Raw genomic sequence first — 20,419 nt, 5'->3', positions numbered from 1 at the left:
TATTAGTATCATAACTAGGTGTGTTTTGATTTTGTATTGCATTGTATTGGATTTTGTTTTTACAGTATGTTTAAAATATATTTTAATCAATACAATTTTTTATTTTTAATAAAATCTGTGGAAAGTGTGGTAAAAGGTTGGTGTGACAGAGTTTTGAACATTATCATAAACTAAAATGAGGAGATTTTTGTCAATCCAAGACTAAAAAATGTGTAAGCTGGTCCAGACTGTTCTGAGAGTTTTGTTGAGTGACTACATTGATTAGAAGGGAGTCAAGCGTATAGGCCTACCGGCTCTTGTCAAAGTGCTCCCAACCGAGTCTTTAAGTGAGTTTAGGAGCCAGTTGGGGGCACTTAAGACTGATTTGGGTTGCCTGCAGTTAGTCTTTCCACCTGTGATTACCACTGGAGTGTCTTAATAGGAATTCTGCTGAAAAATAACAGTTTAATTGAAGACTACATGTTTCTGTAATGAAAAGGGAACATGCTGAGAGAACATCAGCAAGATTGGATATCTCTCACATAATTTCTAATAGACACTCATGCAGTCCAATCCAGCGTATGTATGGCCAATCAGAAATTCATTCATCACACACGTTAGCACCCCTGGAAGTTAAGACCATCAGCATGATTAACGATCATTTTGCTATCAATAAACGGCTGAATGATGGTTGATTGCTGCTTTGTTCTGAAGTATAAAAACTGGTCGTAGGTGAAACAGATTGAGCCGTTTAAAATATTTAATTGCGAAACAGAACGGCAAGTTAATGGAGATATTCTTGGTGAACACAGCTGGGAGCAGATGAATAAAGCATGTGTGTACAGTAGATGTTTCTCAGATTGCATGCTGTGTGCATCCTTACATGTGATAGCAACGTAAGAAACGTTCTCCTGAGAGCAACCGTGAAAGACTAACAAGTGGTTTAAAGATCATGTTGCCACATTCCTACAACCTTGAGCCACCAGAGATCAATCAAAGTGTTTGGTTTAGGTCCAGCACAGTGCAAACTCAAGATCAATAACTGACATGTCAGTTTAATCAATTATCACAGCAGGTTTTGTTTTAAATACACATTTCCTACTAAATTTCCCAATGGAAATCTGCATTCAATTCTTCACTTAGAACAAACTGTGCCCACTGATTCCTGTGAACGATGGCTAAATGTCCTCTACTGCCTCTTTTCCAGCTCACAACCCTTTTTTAATAATTGAATCGGTTAAAAAGAGCATATATTTTAGTTAACCAATTTTGTAGTTCAAAGAGAATTTTTCTAAACTGACATCAAAGTTTAATTACTTTGCAGTTCATGGAATTACTCTTAAATATGTGGAATCGATTAAAAAAAACCACTGCTGCCTGATGTCAAAGTATCTGTTTTTCTACATATTTGAGTTGGGGATTAAATTAGATTGTTATTTTCGTTCTTTATTTGATTTTTAACTGTGCAGCCAATCAGAACATAACTATGGAAGCCCATTTCCGCCATTGAATAAAAAATAAAAAAGGAAATTGCGACTTTTTACTTTTGACTTTTTTTTTCAGAATTGCATGATACAAACTTGTAATTCTGAGTTCTCAGAATTAATAAAAACTTGCAACTGTGAGATATAAACTCACAATTCTGAGAAACCTGAGAAATTAAGTCAGAATTGTATAATATAAACTCTTAGTTGCATGTTATAAAGTCAGAATTGCAGGATATAAATGCACAATTCTTCATTTTTTTCTCAAAAACTTGCAATTTGCGAGTTATAAAGTCCAATTCTGGACTTATAAAGCCATTCTGACTTTTTTCTCAGAAAATTGCGTGATATAAACGTGCGGTTCTGACTTTTTTCTCACAATTGCAATTTTCTGTCTTGTAATTCCGACCTTTTTCTAAAAAACTTGCAATTGCGAGTTAAAAAGTCCAATTCTGAGGGAAAATGACTGATATTTTCTCAGAATGGTGAGTTTATATCACACCATTCTGACTTTTTTTTCTGAAAACTGCATGATGTAAATGTGCAATTCTGACTTTTTTTCTCAGAATTGTGTGATATAAACTAACAATTCTGAATTTTTTTCTAAGAATTGCGAGTTTGTATCTTGCAATTCTGACTTTTTTCTCACAGTCGCGATTTTTACTTTTTTCTCAAAAACTTGCAATTGCGAGTTATGAAGTCCAATTCTGAGGAAAAAAGACTGGTATTTTTTCTGAATTATTTATATCTTGCCATTCTGAATTTTTTTTTCTCAGAATTGCTTGATATAAACCCACAATTTAGATTTTTTTTTTCTCAGAATTGCGAGTTTGTATCTTGCAGTTCTGACTTTTTTCTCACAATTGCGATTTTCTGTCTCGCAATTCTGACTTTTTATAAAAAAAACTTGCAGCTGCAAGTTAAAAAGTCTAATTCTGAGGGAAAAAAGACTGATATTGTCTCAGAATTGTGAGTTTATATCTATCTATAGTTTTTTTCTCTGAAAATTGCGTGATATAAACGTGCAATTCTGACTTTTTCTCAGAATTGTGTGATATAAACTAACAATTCAGAATTTTTCTCTAAGAATTGCGAGTTTGTATCTTGCAGCTTAGACTTTTTTCTCACAATTTTCTCGCAATTTTTACTTTTTTTAAAAAAAACTTGCAATTGTGAGTTACAAAGTCCAATTCTGAGGGAAAAAAGATTGATATTTTTTCAGAATTGTGAGTTTATGTCTCGCAGTTCTGAGTTTTTCCTCGCAATTACGAGTTTACATCACACAATTCTGACTTTATAATTCGCATTCGCGAGTTTATATCAAGCAGAATGTGTGTAAGAATGTATTTTTTTCTTACTGCACTGCGCATTGAAAACAAAATGCACTATGTTTATGATATAATATATGAAAACAAGTCTAATATCTACATATTGCTTTGAAAAGAAAATATATCTTCAGGTCCACCAAAGGGCTGGATATGATATGGCTCGCTAGAGGAGTAGGAAGTTCGTAGACAGCCATCGTCCTGTGTGGCCTATACTGGCTTTGAGGAGACAGTAGAAATGATTCACAGGGCAGCACATCAGTCGAGCATACAGCAGAAAGCTGGCCAGAGCCGAGTGCCTCATTCTCCTGGTCGTTATCATGAAAGAGACAGACCCTTCTCGTACTGTATGCCTTAGCCCAGCGTTCCTGGCAACTGTTGCTTTAGAAATGTCCCAAGGTTCCATCCTGCCCTGAATTTCAGCCTGTGGAATAGAGAATGCTGAGACAATGATGTCACGAGGGAAATAACAGAACCTTGAAGAGCAGCCGAGCAGAATTATTTTGAATTGCACAGGAATCAGGTCACGCTTGCACTTCTGTGCACCTACGCAGTTTTAATGCAGCCACTGGAGCACTTGCCAGTAGGGGATGGATGGGTGCATTAAAAGGGTTGGTTGTTAGTTAAGGGTTAGCAAGACATTATAACAGCCCTGAGAGTTTAGAGATGGCTCAGTACTTGGCGATCGGTGAAGGTTGCGGTCACTGAAGCTCCCAGTGAGGGTTTTGGATAGATTCTGAAGGTGAGAACAGGAATTAGTGAACAAAGGAAGGACGAGAGCCAAGGGCAGTTAATTGAAACGTTCTTTGAAAGCATTGTGTAGACAGAATGACATAAGCAGTGTGGAAATAAAAGAAACAACTGAATTGAAATACAAAATGATTACTAAGACTATATTTGAATAACAAGGCACAACAAGTTCAAAGATATAGAAAAAAATCTAATTGTATATATATGTGTTTGGTAACAGTTGCATCCATCCAAGTTTAAACACAGTTTTTATCCTATGGCTGTACAAGCTTTAAATACTGCAGGACTAAATGTGAAGTAAATGGCTCTGTGTATTTAGTATTTGCACTTGTGTTTTTTTTATGGGATTTGTGCAATTTTGATTGTATGAGGGTGTGTGCACTTGGTGTTGGAATGAGAGACAAAATTTTCATTTGGACTGTTGGACATCGCAATCTTGGAATCATGTCACTGCACGTCACTCCTGGATAATCGAAAATGGGCAAAGAGGCTGGACGTGGGTGGAGCTGGTTGCTAAAACCACACCCGTCTAGCGTGACAGCGGCAATCCACCTGTCACTCAAGTGGACACGCCCTAAATAATGCAGAACTTTAAGGCTTAATATAATTTAAATGGATGAGTTCACCCCCCCTCACAGTTGACATGAAGGGCAAAATTAGCTATGTGGACCAAAACCACTTTTTGTACCAGGCTGTAAACATTTTTTTTTTCCTGCTGTAAAGTTGGGCATTTGCTGGGGGGTGAAAACTTTTGCACAGACTGAAGATGTGTACATTTTTCTTATTTTGCCTAAATATCACATTTATCATTTAGTACTGCCCTTCAGAAGCTACAGAAGATACTTACATGTTTCCCATAAAACAAAATCAGTTAAATTTACCCTAATATTCATATTCAAAAAGTCCCCCCCCCCGGCTCTTAATGCATGGTTTTTCCTTCTGGAGCATTAATAAATGTTTGAACCTTCTGTAATAGCTGCATATGAGTCCCTCAGTTATCCTCAGTGTGAAAAGATGAATCTCAAATTCATACAGTCATTGTAGGAAAGGGTTCAAATACACAAAAATCCTGAAAACAAAGAATGTCTGGGACGTGAAGGACAATATGTAAACATCTTTTATGTGAAATATTTAATTCAGGTCAGTACTAAATAAAAAATAACATGCATTTTGGTAAAATAATTAACATTTTTGCAGATTCTGCAAGGTGTATGTAAACTTTTGACCTCAACTGTACTATAGGAATAATTCATGTTTAAAAAAACGGAATATGATGCTTTAATCTGACTCTTCATTAAGCCCCTTTATTAAAATGTAACTGACCAATCGTACTTTAGCAACTGTTGCCATTTGCCATTTTACTTAGCATTTGCTCTTTTTTTTAATGCACGTCTAGGATCTGTGTGATGGATTGTTTTAAACAATTTTATGCAAATAATCCACTTATAGGGATTAAATACATTTTGAAATGCAACATTAAACTATTTATCGCCCTCATTCGCACTTGAACATGTAGACCTACACTTATGTATTGATTCAAGTCACTGCTGTGTTGATAGTAAACGTGCTGGAGAAATGCTAGAAAGCGTTCTGTTCACTTATACTAATGTGATCAGCTGTAATTGCTTTCAAATGAGATTTTTCTCATTTTAATTGACAGTGAAAAGTATTTACCTCAATTAAAATGAGCAATCTTTGCAGTTTTTAATCACTTTGTTGCACAATTGAAAAATTTATTTACAGAAAATGGTTAAAAATACTTTGCACTGTCCTAATTCTTTCCAGAAATGAATCTTCAGCTCTAGGAGCATGATTTACAGAAAACAGCGCTATTTGCATAAATCTCAAGTTCATTCCTTTCCTCAAAACATGTGATCCCAGGTATCTAAGACTTTAAATACAAACGACTTGAATTAGTGAGATGTGACTTGGACCAAATGCAAAACACTGGCCTGGGTTCTTGCCTGGTTTGTATCGCTCACCCTTATTTGCCAAGTGCCCTGCTGAGTAACTGATGGCGTACAAATGCGTCTCTTTTTAGGGCCTTGACGGAACTGCTGAAGCAGCCAGGCGAGCCTGGAGGTGTGGACAGAGGAGGAGGCCACCACCCTATCGGATCCAACGGCATCTCTGGCAGGTCAATGCGCACCAACAACGGTGAGTCAGAGCTTCAGAGTTTCTGCTGAGATGAATCTCTGGGAATATAATGAACGTCAAATATAATATAATGAATGTCAAATATTCAGTGCTGAGGTAAAAAAGGAGCCTTGACAGGCTGCTTGCATTTGTATTTCTGTTGCCAATGCTCAGATGTGAACCCTGGAGATTTTTGGCACAAGAAACTATTTAAATATGTGTGTTAAATCTCTTTCTGTTGCCCACTTTATTATGCAGTGACAAGTTTACCTGTAGTTGATTTTGATACTGTTTGATACTGTGGTGCTTTCAAAACATTGCTGTTTGTTTGAGCAGCCTTGCATGGCATTACTGGCTCAACTCATGGTGCAGAGCAGGACTTTGTTATGAAACAAAGTCTCAGCTTTCAAATTATGTCATTTTTTAGAAATTTAAACAATTAATACTATTTTGTGTCGTGACAGACTGTGAAGCCTCAGCTCAAGCAGCACGTGAACCGTTTATCTCTTCCTCCTTACTAGTTATAGCATGAAATAACATGACATCAATCTACTCTCCTGTTTGGTTTGTTTGCCAGATGAAAGAAATGGAAGATTCTACATTATGATTGGTCAGATCGCCTGTCAATCAAACTCCCTGTGGTTTAAACCCCTTACCAGTGATGTTGTTGCTAACTAGAGCTAAAAGTATTTTCCGTAATTAAAATAAAACTGAAATAAAATATAAATATTAAATGCCAGATATCTTGGCATTCAAGTTGAAGTACTTAGTAAAAAAAAACCCACCTAATTAAATAAATATAAAGATGAAGCCTAATATAAATATAAAAATGACAAAATTACATAAAGATGTAATAAAAACATAAAAAGGCTAATTTAATAAAACTGTAATAGTATTTAAATAACAAATGGCAAGAACTGTTTTTTCTCAGTATTTTTTGTCTTTTTTCAGAACAAATATCAAAGCATTATTAAATCAAGATACAATTACTTGAGAAGCACAATGACTTAACAAATCTTTTACCTGAAAAAAAAAAAGTTTTTTTAATACTTAAACCCAGGGAAAAAATGTCTGCCAATGGGGTAAGAAACCCCACTTTTAAATTATTTTAAATTAATCTTACCCCATTGTCAGATTTTTTTTTCTTGTTTTAAGAATAAAGTTTACAGAAGACATATAGAAAGAATATATAGGGATATAGGAAGCATATAGGAACATATAATTTTGCTTCTCTTATTTTCTGTAATTAAAGTAAAGCTAAAATAAAATATAAATATTAGATGCCAGATATCTTGCCATTTAACAACAACAACAACACCTAATTAAATACATAAATATAAAAATGACAAAATTACATAACAAAATTAAAGTGAAAAAAAAACAACAAAAACAAAACAAACAAACAAAAAAATCTAATTCAATAAATACTGCAATTGTATTTAAATAACAAAATGCAAAAAATGATCTTCCTCAGTATTTTTGTCTTTTTTACCAGTACAAAAATCAAAGCATTATTAAATCAAGATGCAATTACTTGAGAAGCTCAATGACATTTATTAAGTCTTTTATCTGAAAAAAAAAAAAAGTATCAAAATTAAGTGACTTCTTAAAACCAGGAAAAAAAGGTCTGCCAGTGGGATAAGAAACCCCACCTTTAAATTACATTTTTTCTCTTACCCCACTGGCAGATATTTTTTAAGCATTAAAATATTGATATATTTTACAGAAAACAAGACCTAATATAGGAAGTAATATTGCTTCTCAAATAAATGTATCTTAATTTTGGGAAGTTAGATATTTTTAATTCTTTTCTTTTTATATTTTTGGTTTTCATTTTAAATTTAAGCTTTAGTTTTAGTAATTTAATTATGTGCTTTTAGTGCTTTTCTTAGCTTTCGAAAACACTTTTCTATGAATTTTTCTCTGTTAAATTTTCTATTAATTATTTAAGAATTTTATTTTTGCAGTATAAAATAACACTGCCCTTAACTCTACGTCATAAACTGAGCCACGCAACTCATTCTGAAATGTGCTACAGGCACAGATTGTACCTCCAATTTAGTCTTGATGAGGAGAGAGGTGTACTTTTATGCAATCAGACTTTTGCCTGCAAGAAGAAAGGATAAAAAAAAATCATAAGAACTAAAGTGCTTTTTGACTTCAGCTAGTAAGAAACAACCTAGTATCTCCCCCAGAACACCCTAGCAATCAAATATCAACACCTATTAATTCTGACAATGACTTTTATTTTTGTACAGTTTGGTGCCACTAGAGATGCAGCGATTACACTCAAAAGATTTGGTTTGCTAGGATAAATTGCTAAATTATTATTTATTTATTTTAAGTAGCTATGTCATTATTCAATACATTCACGTTCTCTTTGCAGTTAAAACAGAAGTTTTTGCGCAATCTAAATGTTGCACTGATATGCAGTGGCCGATAACGTTGTTGATGAAACTCCGCAAACATACTGAGGCTTTAAAGGCCATCACCTTTTGACCCTGTGAGGGTAATGAACCGGAATGAGAGAGTAATTAAATTTGCGGATATGAGAGGTCCTACTGCTGCTCCCTCTCAGCCTTGGAAGAGGAAGTGGCTTAACGAAGCAACTGTGCTAATTAAGGCATAATTAAGAAACTTCAGCCAAGACCTGCTGATCAAGAACACTCTGTCCTTCTGTCTGAGAATTAGGGACCCATTTATCTCTCCATCTCACACACACACTTCATCACAGGTGTGAGTTTTCCTTGGGAGTGTGAGATTTTCCACTGTGCCAGTGTTTCTGCTCGTACTTCTTTTATCTTCTTCCTTTTCTAAATCCACCTCTTCAATAAGAGTTTAATTAAGTGCTCATTAAACCAGCTTGATCGCACGAAGGGTCACAAGGGTCTAAGAACGATCCATCTGGATATAAACATACATACAGCTGAAGAGTCGTGACAGGTAGACCCACATCGACACAGGTGGTCAGGAAGGACGGATGGATGGATTTGAGAGGACCCGAGGAAGACCGAAATCAAGTGATGAAGGTGGAGTGGGATGTTGACCTTCAAATTATGCACTGAATAATTTTGTTGACATAAATGTATGATAAAGTTTTATTTCAGTTCATTAGCTTAACATAGCCGTTTCAATGAAATGAAACAGCAGAAAGAAGTATAAAATTCTGCATTAACAAAAGAAATAATATATACAGTTGAGATCAAAAGTTTACATACATGCAACTATTACAGAAGTTTCAAACGCTCACTGATGCTTCAGAGAGAAACACAATGCATTAAGAGCCAGGGGGTGAAAACTTTTGAAGATCAGGGTAAATTTAGCTAATTTTTAGTCTTCTGGGAAACATGTAAGTATCTTCTGTAGCTTCTGAAGGGCAGTACTAAATGAAAAAAATTATGATATTTAGACACATCTTCAATCTGTTCAAAAGTTTTCACCCCCCGGCTCTTAATGCATCGTTTTTCCTTCTGGAGCATCAGTGAGCGTTTGAACCTTCAGTAATAGTTGCATATGAGTCCCTCAGTTGTCCTCAGCGTGAAAACATGGATTTCAAAATCATACAGTCATTGTTGGAAAGGGTTCAAATACACAAAAATGATGAAAAACCAAAGAATTTTTGGGACCTGAAAGATTTTTCTGAAGAAAAGTGAGCAGTTTAACTGTCCAGGACAAACTCATGAACAAGGTGTATGAAAACTTTTGACGTCAAGTGTAAATAATATAAAATGATATATAAAATAAATAATAAAATCATATAAAATGTTATAAAAGTATTAATTTTGTGCTGTTTTCAGATTAAAAATGTAATTTAAAAACAGTTAAGGTCAAATTTTGACACTGTAGGCAACTCTTTATGTAGTACTTTCCCCTATTTTTGAAGTGTAAAATGGTCTGCAATCTTCTTGAAGGAGTCCACCACCTGAAAAAGTTTGAGAACCACTTTCCACAGGAAGGGAATGAGATTTCAGGAATGAAGAAACCCAGGTGAGGGAACCTGGCAGAGAAAAATAGAAGGAAAATGAGACAGAGATTGAATGAATAAATAGTGAGATAGAGATGGGAGGGGAGGAAAAAAGACCTAAGGGGAGGGATAAAAAAAGAGCGAATGAGACAGGAGGAAAGATGAATGAGTGTGGGAGAGGAATGGTGTGGGTGTGATAGGCTGTCGAATGAAAGGAGAATTAGAGTGATGTTTAGACAGGAGAATGAGAACTGAATGAGAGAACTGTATCTCTCTCTCCTTCATCATCCTTCCATCCAGGCTCAACAAATCTTGAGGTCATGACCTTTTGCAGAAGCGTGCACTTTAAATAAGCATCATTGTGATTATCATATTTCCAATTATATTTGTTATTAGTGATGTTTACAACAGCCAGGACCACAATTTAATCATAGCTCAGGTGAGTATAAACACAAAGCAATAAACTTAGGTGTGTAGTTCAACCCACATTGTTTGTGCTGCGGACATTAATATTATCAAGCAGCTTATTGTCATTATGCCCTGGCAATCATCTACAAACACCCTGGCATAATCGTGGCAAGTTTTGCAGCCATTTAATACAACTTTACACTTCTAAAAATGATAAAATCTTACAAGTTCTTAAAGAGATAGTTCACCCAAAAATGAAAATAACCCCATGATTTACTCACCCTCAAGCCATCCTAGGTGTATATGACTTTCTTCTTTCAGACAAATATAGCTGAAGTGTCCTGGCTCTTTCAAGCTTTATAATGGCAGTGAATGGGTGTTGAGATTTTGTGCAAGTCCAATTAAGTGCATCCATCCATCATAAAAAGTGCGGAGTAAATCATGGGGTAATTTTCATTTCTTTAACCGTACATTTTGGTTATACGCTTGTTAGGCAACCTTAAAAATGCACTTCATATGGTAATCAATCTGGCAACATTGTTCGCTGGAATTTTTATCAGGTAGAGCAGATCAGGTAAAAGTGAACCTTTTAAAGTAATGATTGTACAGTCTAATTCAAATCTTTACTTGTAACAAAGTAGCTTACATTGGAAATTATATAAATATTTTTTTTCTAGTCAGCTGTAAAGACAAATACGAAACTCACAGCAAATTGACTTCATTTTAAAGTACACTTTTCAAAAATAACAGTGTGTGTGTGATTGACAGCTTGCTTGTGACAAGTAGAGAGATGTTCATGTTCATCTTACAGTAAATCTTACACTTCATCTTTGCTGTCTGGCCGAGCAGTCAGACGCCTCTGGAACCGCCTTCAGGCAAAAACGCTTCCATTTCTTTCACCTGCTCTAGAGAGACACGTCTCTTACGCAGACGATTTTACTGCTGATATAAGCATATTTTTACCGCATTTCTAAAGATGCAGATCTTACGGGTCTGGCTGAGTGCAAAATGCATCATATGTGCAGCTAATGAGTGCAACAGCATGAGTTGTCACACTGTTTGCATTTGATGATGAGACATTGCGTTGTTTGTGTGCGTGCAAGAGAAAAAGACTCTGTGCCATATGTGCCAATCATGCTCTTGGCGGGCAGCTTGTGTGTCAGTGTGCGTGTGTGTGTGTGTGGGGGGGACCGAGGTGGGTTGTACGACAGACCACCCATGAAAAACATCCATCAAATCAAAATGTGTGTGTGTTGAGAGATGACATGAGTCTCCATATGTCTGGGAGTATATTTTTATCAGTGTTGTTACTGTAACTGCAGTCTAGCACTGGTGGAATGAATAATGTTTCATAAATACGATACATTTCAACAAGACAAAAAAAAAAAAAAAAAAAAAGGAGCATTTTTGACAAAAAGTTGTGACCAGTTTTTTATATAAAGTTATAAAACACTAAATCATGCTTTATGCTGCTAAAATGTAAACAAAAAATATAAATAAATAAGTACAGAAAAATAAAAAGTAAATATTACAAAAGTGTGAAATTTAATACATTATTTGAATCATTCTTACTTTAAAAAATGTAAATTTGTATTATATGTTTCATACTTTAATATATATTTAATACTTTAATACTTTACTATATCTGTGATATAGTATTATAGTAAAAACACACTCACACACACATATAAATAGACTACATTTTTGTACATGAATGTTTAGAGCCAATTATTATTATTTATTTATTTATTTATTTTCATTTTTCATCAGCGTTAGATCTTTAGAATCACTCAAATTAATAAACTTTTCATAATAGCTGACGTCTTGATTGAAGTGTTTTCATTTTTTTCTCATGGTAGCAGGTCAAGGCGGTTGAATAATTTTGATTGCAATTGTATACACACAAACATTAAAAAAAAAATCTGCATTTATTTGTAACATTATAAATGTCTTTACTGTAGCTTTTGATCAAAAGCTGCTGAAAATTCAACTTAAACTGTTATTTTATATTTTGATATTATATAGTCTTACTAATTTTACTGTATTTTTGGTCAAATAAATGCAGCCTTGAGAGAAATAAATAAATAAATATTAAAAACTTAAAAAATCTAAACTGTGTGTATGTGTGTATATTAGTGCTGTCAATAGAATTAACTATAATCACACGTTGTTTTCTGAAATTAATCGTGATTAATCCAACCTAACATTACAGTTTTTAAATATACTTTTATATTTCAATAATTTCACATTCACTCTTCAATCACAATTAATCTAGAAACAACATAAAGACAGTATATTTTTAATATTTGTTCAATTAATAGACATTACAGCAGCAGTTATTAGGCTGCTATTACTTTAAGAGCTGCCACTGCTGAGTGTCCGTCCCTGCGTTTACTGTGTTAAATATTTCTAATGCCGTTAAACTGGGAAAACTTGTTTATTTATGGCAAACATATATTTAGTATTTTTTGCTTATGCCCTTGAGAATCTGCACCAGTGTGACTGGCCAGACATTTACTGCCCCTGCATTGTGTGTGTAAAGTGTAATGAAGTGGAAGTTTGATCACACCCATCTTACCAAACGCCTCCAGTGCCCTTCCGCTGACCCCAGCAGCTGTGGGCACCACACATGCACACACACACACACACACTCTTCAGACTCAGATTAGTCTAAACACGACAGACAAGCAGCAGGACATTACCCCGATATTCCAAAGCCACAGCAGGACACAGCATTGGTTTCATCGCTGACATGTCTTCATAACAGGGTTAAACTGATCTGAGGCCTGCTGAAATGCTCACTGATCTGAACTCTTTTGATGTTGCCACAGATCAGAGGTGATTTCTGCACTGAGCCTGAAGCTAAACTGGCTACAGAACCAGTAATCAGGATCTGTTATGGGCCATGATGGTCTCTCACGGAAACTCACTGCAAAAGTACTAGCCCTCACGGTTATTTTTTGTCTTTTTTAGTCCAAATATCTAACAAATATTCTAAACAAGATAAATGTACTTGAGAAGCAACAATGCATAAGATATTAAGACTTATTTTCAGAGGCCTTTTTTCCAAGTTAAAAGTTGTCAGTGCAAGACATAATACGCTTATATTAAAGATACTTTCTCAGAAAACAAGTCTTAATATCTGATGCTGTTTTACTTTTCAAGTACATTTATCTTGTTTTAAAGTTTTTAAGATAGTTTTACAGAAAAATAAGACAAAAAGGCAAACTAAAAAACTTATATTAAAACTTAACTTATATTAAAAACTTATATGACTTCTGAAGTGGTTGTACCTTTCTAAGCTATTGCCAAAAACAAGAACAACAAAATGTCATATATATATATATAATCACCTATTGGATCCTGCTTTAAAAACACCTAATATAATGCATAACTCTCACTGTCACATTTTTTTTCAAACATTGAAATATAGTGTTAGGATGTTGATAATTCTTTGCTGTGATGTTTTGCCCTGGCAGGATCTCAAGGCTATTAAAGCCCTTTGTATTTGTTCTAATTAATACGATTATTACAGTGTGACCTTTTGCATACAGCATGTAACTGCTAAAAGGTCATCTTAGAAAAGGTGGAATCTCAAGAGGGACAGATACTCCACAAGAAAAAGATCAAATAAAATGTTTGAAGATGTCTTGAAGGTCAGAAAGGAAGAGAAATATTTGGAATGAGCTGTTTGTGTGTTGAGACAAGACAATATTTGAAATCGATGGTTTAAATAAAGGCCATTGCACAGCAGGCATAGTGAAGGTTGGTCATGGAAGTTCCCTTCTCTTGATAAAATGAGTTTTGGCAAATAAAAAGGTTTTTAGGTTTTTCATAAGAACACGTTTTTTTATATTATAATAAATGTAAAAACAATTTAATGTCCAAATATGTGTCAATTATAGTAAAATAATGTAAATATTAATTTTTAAAAAATAATGCATAAATATTAATAATAAAACACTGGATTGTGAATTCTTCCATGCCTTGTCCAAAGCAAACAAAAGAGTGCGCTGTACAATTCAGTTAAAGTTAGTTCAAGGCACTTTGGAGGGACTGAAGTTAGCATTTTGCCATGGCAATTTAGCAACAGGAAGCTTCCTTCCTGCAAATGCACCACCAATCATAAAGCTGTAGTAGAATATGTCAATCAAACATGCATTGATGCTTGTGTGAAAGGAGTATGATTAAAGGAGAAAGTGAAAAGTACAATGGAGAATGGCAGTTACATGGACAATGAGTGAGAGGAGAAAGCGAGCTAGAGATCAGGTCGAGATATGCTTTTTAGGAAATGGAGTGGAAAGAGTGGAAAACTCAGAACAGTGGAAAATATTGCCCTTTCAACCTCTCTCTTTCCATCTGAAAGAGGTTTAAATGTCACAAGGCAGATAGTACATGTGGTCTGAGCAGAGACACCGAAATGTCAAGCATAGCAGGATGACGTATACATGCATGTTTCTGTTAATACATGTCTTTAACCCTAGAATGCATACATGGCGAGCACTTTTTTTTGCTGTGTTTTTCACATCAAATGTTCTTTTTCATCTGACATTTCCAGGAATCATCCTCGCAGTTAGTGGGTCGATATATAGCGCCGTTGCACTACGAGGGACCCGAGTTCGAATCCCGGCTCGTGGACCTTTCCCATTCCACCCCCTTCTTTCTCTCCCACTTTGCTTCCTGTCAAACTACACTGTCCTAATTAAATGAAGGCAATAAAAAAAAAAAAAATTACATTCTGTTAGCATTTACTCACCCTCATGTCCTTTCAAAGAGTTCGACTTCATCTGTTGAACACAAAAATCTGTCATGCTTTTCCATACATTCACAATGAAAGAGGAACTGAGACTTTCAGGCCTCACAAAAAGGCACAAAAGCACCAGAGAAGTATCATAAAGGTCCTTTGGTTTATTGATTTGAGAAGTAGTGACGCCTGACTTACAAACAAATCATTCATAGAATGAAAAATGTGCTTAGATTCACAGAACCGGCCTGATTGATTCAGGTTATGACTGTTGGAAGGGAAGATTTATTAGTGATAACTGGGAAGATAAATTTAGTGCATTGGTCATAAGAATTTCTTTTATGGTGATTTTGTGTCCTTTTTGAAGCTTGATAAGGGTGAATAGATGATAGAATTCTAAATTTTGTGTGAACTGTCCCTTTAAGGCAAAGTCCTTAATTGTGAATGTTGTACATATACTGTACATATTACATATTCAAAGGAGGTTCGTATTGATACCCATTTCTACAGTATATGTGTTTCCTATGGAATGCAAACTGATGAGTGTGTTTGAGGTAAGATCTAATCTGCTACAGTGACTTTCCAAAAATTATGTCTGCTGAGATAGAGAAGCTGTAGGCGGGATGTGTGTGGGTAAGGCTCATCTGGTCTGACCTTCGTACATGTGACAGATGTTTTCAGATGTCCTCAAATCCAGCTGTTTTTCATTGCTCTGTGGAAAACGGTGGGTCAAATCTTGCAAAAGCTGCGTCTGATTTAGATTCATTTGCATAAAGAAGAACAACAGCAGATTAAACATTTAAAACCTTTCTAGATTTCAAAAGGGAACAAATTAGTGTATAATGTTACAAAGACTTATGTCATTCAAAATGAAATGACTATATTTTGTCTGTGAAAAAAGAAAAAAGTTCTGAAGACTGTATTATTTGTGCTAAAATGAATGGGAGCTGGAGCTGTCAATCTTAATAAAAGCACACAAAATCACCATTCTGTAAAAGTGGTCCATATTTCAGAAACCCTGAAATATTACAGAGCCCCGAAGGGGACATCGTGATGGATAAACGTGAGCTGTGGGGAGAAAAAGATATTTCAGTGCTTCTTTCTCTCTCACAAAAGTACTGCGTTCCTCTGAGAAACTTTGCATGCTTTCACAAAAACATTTGTTTTCTCACAAAACTGTTGCATTCTCTTGCAAAACGTCCTTTAGGTCGATAGCTGCAAACCAATCCTGGTGCCGGACACAGGAAAGAATGGCTTCTGTGCCAACAACTTGAACAGAAGCCTGAACAGGGATCGATACAAGACTCACAGGTCCAGGATTGTCGTAACCTACCGCTGTTCTTGGGTACAGGACTGTATAATCCCGAATTCATCTCGGCCGGAGGGGCAGCCTTTATTGTGCCCTTTGCCAAGAAGACTGCAAATACCCTTGTCCATTCGGACAAATGTAAAGAGGATGCCTCTGAACCTAGGACAGTGCCTGGCGAACTGAATCATGTAGCCGAGCCGGACCAAACCATCCAGATAAGCCAGCGCTAACCACGCCCAAGCCTCTGTACAAGCGGAATCAACGGGGTAGTTACCGATGCACAAACGATGGGGCAGCTGTGGGAAGAAAGGTGGCTCAACCCAGGAAGTGTAGTGTCCTGAAAGATGAGCTGCTAGAAGCAGAGCGTCCTGCAACTCCAAAGTGTTAGGTGGGGAAATCATGCCCCGAATCTCAGTGTGAGGAAGTAGTGTGTCGCTCACATTCAGAACCCGGCGTGATATACCAAGAAGTGAAGGAAATTGCTTTTTTATTGAAAAGGTGGGAGTGGCAGTGGTGGAAAAGGCCCCCGGCCCTCCCCTGCGGGTGGGGATGCAGATACCGGTGTCCCCCAAAGGGAACAGTTCCTGTCATTTCTGGGTGGTCATCCAAGAGACTGGATGGCGCCCTGAGAGGCGGGCTGCACCCCCTTCCTGTGGCCAGCTAAAATGCCCCTTTTGAAGGGTTACCTCCTTGGATGTTGAGGCTGCAGAGGCCCCCCAGCAGCACGCAGATGAGGGTCTGGCCCTTGGCGACTTGATTTTTATGTTTGGAGCATCTCACCGCGGTAAGATGTGCTTAATGGTCTCCTTGCTGGGCAAAGTCCTCGACGGTGTCGCCAAAGATGCCGGCCTGTGAGACGGGGGCGTTGAGATAGCGAATTTTGTCGGCTTCATGCCACTCAGCCAGGTTCAGCCAGAGATGGCACTCCTGGACCACCATAGTGGACATCACCTGACCGTAGGACCGCTCCCTGACCTTAGTCACTCATAGAGCAAATTCGGTCTCCCGTACGCAGCTACTGCATCAATCCTGAGTCAGAACTACCCTTGTGCAACTTGGCCTGGTGCACTCGCAGAATAGTTATGGCGTGCAGGGCGGAGGCGGCCCGGCCCACAGCGCTGTAAGCTTTGGCAGCCAGGGTTGACGACAGCTTACAGGCCTTGGACGGTGAAGTGGGGGGGCTGCTCAGCAGAATCTTTGGCTTCTGAAGATGATAGCCCCTCCTCTGATGCAGCGATAGACATCTTATCCTCCTCAGGAGCTCCGAATGAGACACTGGGCCCACAGCAGGACAAACCGGCGCCATCATCCGGGAGCTCAACGGTGCTACGCTGTGAGGAGTCGGACTTCCATGGGGGCTGGCCCGATGGAACATTCCTGACACAACCGTGTATGCTGTAGGAATTTGCTCTTTTAGCTGGTGTGCCCAGGGGAGGACCACAGCACTTATCTGTGCTATAGCAGAGCGATCTCTCCGCAGAATGCACGAAAAAAGTTTCACAGCTGAGAAACTCCTGCAGCTCAAGATGATTCTTCTTCTTCTTCTTTGCAAAGTCAGAAGTAGCGCTCAAGAAGCAATCAGCTCCGAAGCAAAAATCTGAATGAGTGGCTGCACGCCGCTATCTTACAGGGAGTGGCTTGGCATCCAAATTCCACTTGCCAATTCTCATTGGCCTTTTCTCCTAATGCTCAGAGGCGATTGGGGCTCCTAAGTGAGACCCCTAACGCCAGTCGACGTAACGTTAAACGTGACTGACTGAAAGGTTTTACAAGAGAATACAACAGTTTTGCAAGAGAACAGTTTTGCGAGAGAACACAATAGTTTTGCAAGTGAATGCAAGTTTCTCTCGCAAAACTTGTTCCCTTTCAGCCAGTCACATCTGACATTACATTGACTGATGCCATGGGGTCTAGCTTGATGTTAGTCGACCTAAAGGAGGGAACGAGGGTTACGAGAGTAACTGAGACTTCCTCTCGCAAAATTGTTGCGTTCTTTTGAAGAATGGTTGCTTTATTTTGCAAAACTTGTTCTCTCACAAAACTGTTGTCTCACAAAACTGATGCGTTCCCTTAAAAAATTACTGTGCTCCCCTGAGAAACTCTACTGTATGTTTGGTCACAAAACATTTGTGTTCTCTTGCAAAACTACTGCATTCTCTAACAGAACTATTGTGTTCCCCAAAGAAATGTTGAGTTGTCTAGCAAAAAAAAAACCCAAATTGCCTTCTCTCACCAAAATATTTGCATTGTTTTGCAAAACGATTGTGTTACCCCAAGAACTTTGCTCGCTTGCAAAACATTGGCACTCTCTCACAAACTTTTGTTCTCTCATGAAAGTATTGCATTCCCTCTCAAAAATATTGTGTTCCTTCACAAAACTATTGTGTTCCCAGAGAAACTTTGTGTTCACTCGCAAATACACTGAAATATATTTTTTCCACAATATTATTTTCACCACAAAAGTTTGCAAGTGAACGGCAAGTTTCTCAGGGGAATGTTTAGTGAGAGGATGCAAAAGGATTAAAATATATTTCTTCCTCTCATCGCTCTCTTTTCTTTTTAATGAGCCACATGGACTACTTTCATGGGGTATTTGTGTCCTTTTTAAAGCTTGGCAGCAGACTCTCTTTCATTGTACGTAATTACGTGGAAAAAGACAGAAATTCATCTTCAAAAATTCTCCTCATGTGTTCCACAGAAGAAAGTCAGTCACGCAGTTTAAAATGACATGAGGGTAAGCAAACAATGACACAATTGTCATTTTTTGTCTGAACAATCCCTTTAATGCACACGGTCTCTCATAGCTGCATTACTAACCACTCTACATCCCAACATCTAAAAACATACACACCACTTCATCTCTAAATAACCACAACAAGCAGCCATACTGTACACACTTCTTTTGAAACATGCTTTCGCACTGACAGCATCAGCACATCATGAGAGAGAGAGGCATAATAAAAGTGGAAAAAAAGACTGAGGGTTATTTAGTATGACAGTAGAGCAGCTGGTCTCTGTGTTAGACATCATACATGCCTTCATCTCTCCCTCCGTCCTGTCTTTTCTCATCCCTTTTCCCCCTTTTCATTCATCGCCCTTCTCCCAAAACACAAGTAACTGCATGAATAACTCAACTGTGCTTCTAAAGGCCTCTCATCTACTCGTTGTCATACAATTTCTGTCATATTCCACAACATTTGCCGCTCATTACCTTTTTCTCCTTCATTCTGGTTCTCCTATGTAGCCCAATTAGAGAGTTGCATGAGCGTTAGTGAACACCCCTCCACTGCAAGTACACTGACCCAGTCTGACTGTGTTCATATAGGGATTGAAAAGGGTCGTACCATCTGTAGAGCAGGGAGAGGGGGGGATGGCAACTGGAGGTGGTTTGAAGGTCAGAAAGCTGCTGGTGTGTGTAAGAGCATCAATCAGGTTTAACTGAGCAGGTTCACACACACACACACACACACACACACACGATTGCTTCGCAAGCACTTTGTAGAGATTGGGTCAGGCTGCTGAGTGAATGAATTGCATTGTACTGCATGCACACTGATCTGTTTTTACACACACACACACACACACACAGACACTGTATGTATAAATTGTATTGGTCCATCAGCGGTATAAACGGCTGGGTTGTACTTACCGCTGACTGTTGTTTCTCCTATATGGGATCTGATGATATATATGCATAAAGTCTGAGGAGACTCACTAATTTCCTGTGCTGATAATGAGGTTTTGGTGTGTATTTGCACGTATGTGTGTGTGTATGTTAGTTTTCTGCATGCGGCTTGTGGATGTAGTGGAATATGTGTCATTAAATTAGTTCCAGCCCATTGAGAAGTGGAAAAATAAAACCTTGCTGGCTCTGGCAGTGAGCTTGCATGTAGCGTCTGTGTGTGTGTTTGACAAGCTACTAAATTTACCCTTGGGGATCAATAAAGTGTCCATCTATCTATCCATCAACACTAATAAAAACATACTAATTGTATTACCATGGTTTTTAGACATTTTAGAAACACCCTGTTTTTAAAGTATTAAATTTTTTTTTAAACATGGTAGCATGGTAATTTCTACATTGCCTAAAATATCCAGATTTAGATTTTCCTGTTTTTATACTTGCTGGAGGTAATGATCGAAAAGTAGTTTGACCAATAACATGCAGGCATTGTACATAATCAATCAGTCGTGGTGCGTGAGAAGGTAGGATCTACAGAGAACGGTCAAAGTGATGCAAATACGCATACATATTAAAATGATACTGAAAAATAGTCTATGGTACTTACATGGTACTTCATGGTATTTCAAAGAATACTA

General features: G+C 37.2%; 1 protein-coding gene across 1 annotated transcript in view; it reads left to right on the top strand.

Annotated features, from left to right (window-relative positions):
- The window catches only part of LOC127162690 (protein shisa-9), a 91,020-nt gene that overhangs the window by 37,123 nt on the left and 33,478 nt on the right, over nucleotides 1-20,419 (top strand). Inside the window, exon 3 of the mRNA XM_051105529.1 lies at nucleotides 5,580-5,695. Coding sequence (XP_050961486.1) covers nucleotides 5,580-5,695 — 116 coding nt within the window. The remainder of the gene's footprint in view (nucleotides 1-5,579; nucleotides 5,696-20,419) is intronic.

Source organism: Labeo rohita, chromosome 3 (assembly GCF_022985175.1).
Source record: "Labeo rohita strain BAU-BD-2019 chromosome 3, IGBB_LRoh.1.0, whole genome shotgun sequence".
In the NCBI taxonomy this organism is placed as follows: Eukaryota; Metazoa; Chordata; class Actinopteri; order Cypriniformes; family Cyprinidae; genus Labeo; species Labeo rohita.
The sequence above is the reverse complement of the archived record's forward strand: the minus strand, read 5'-3'. Positions and strand labels throughout refer to the sequence as shown.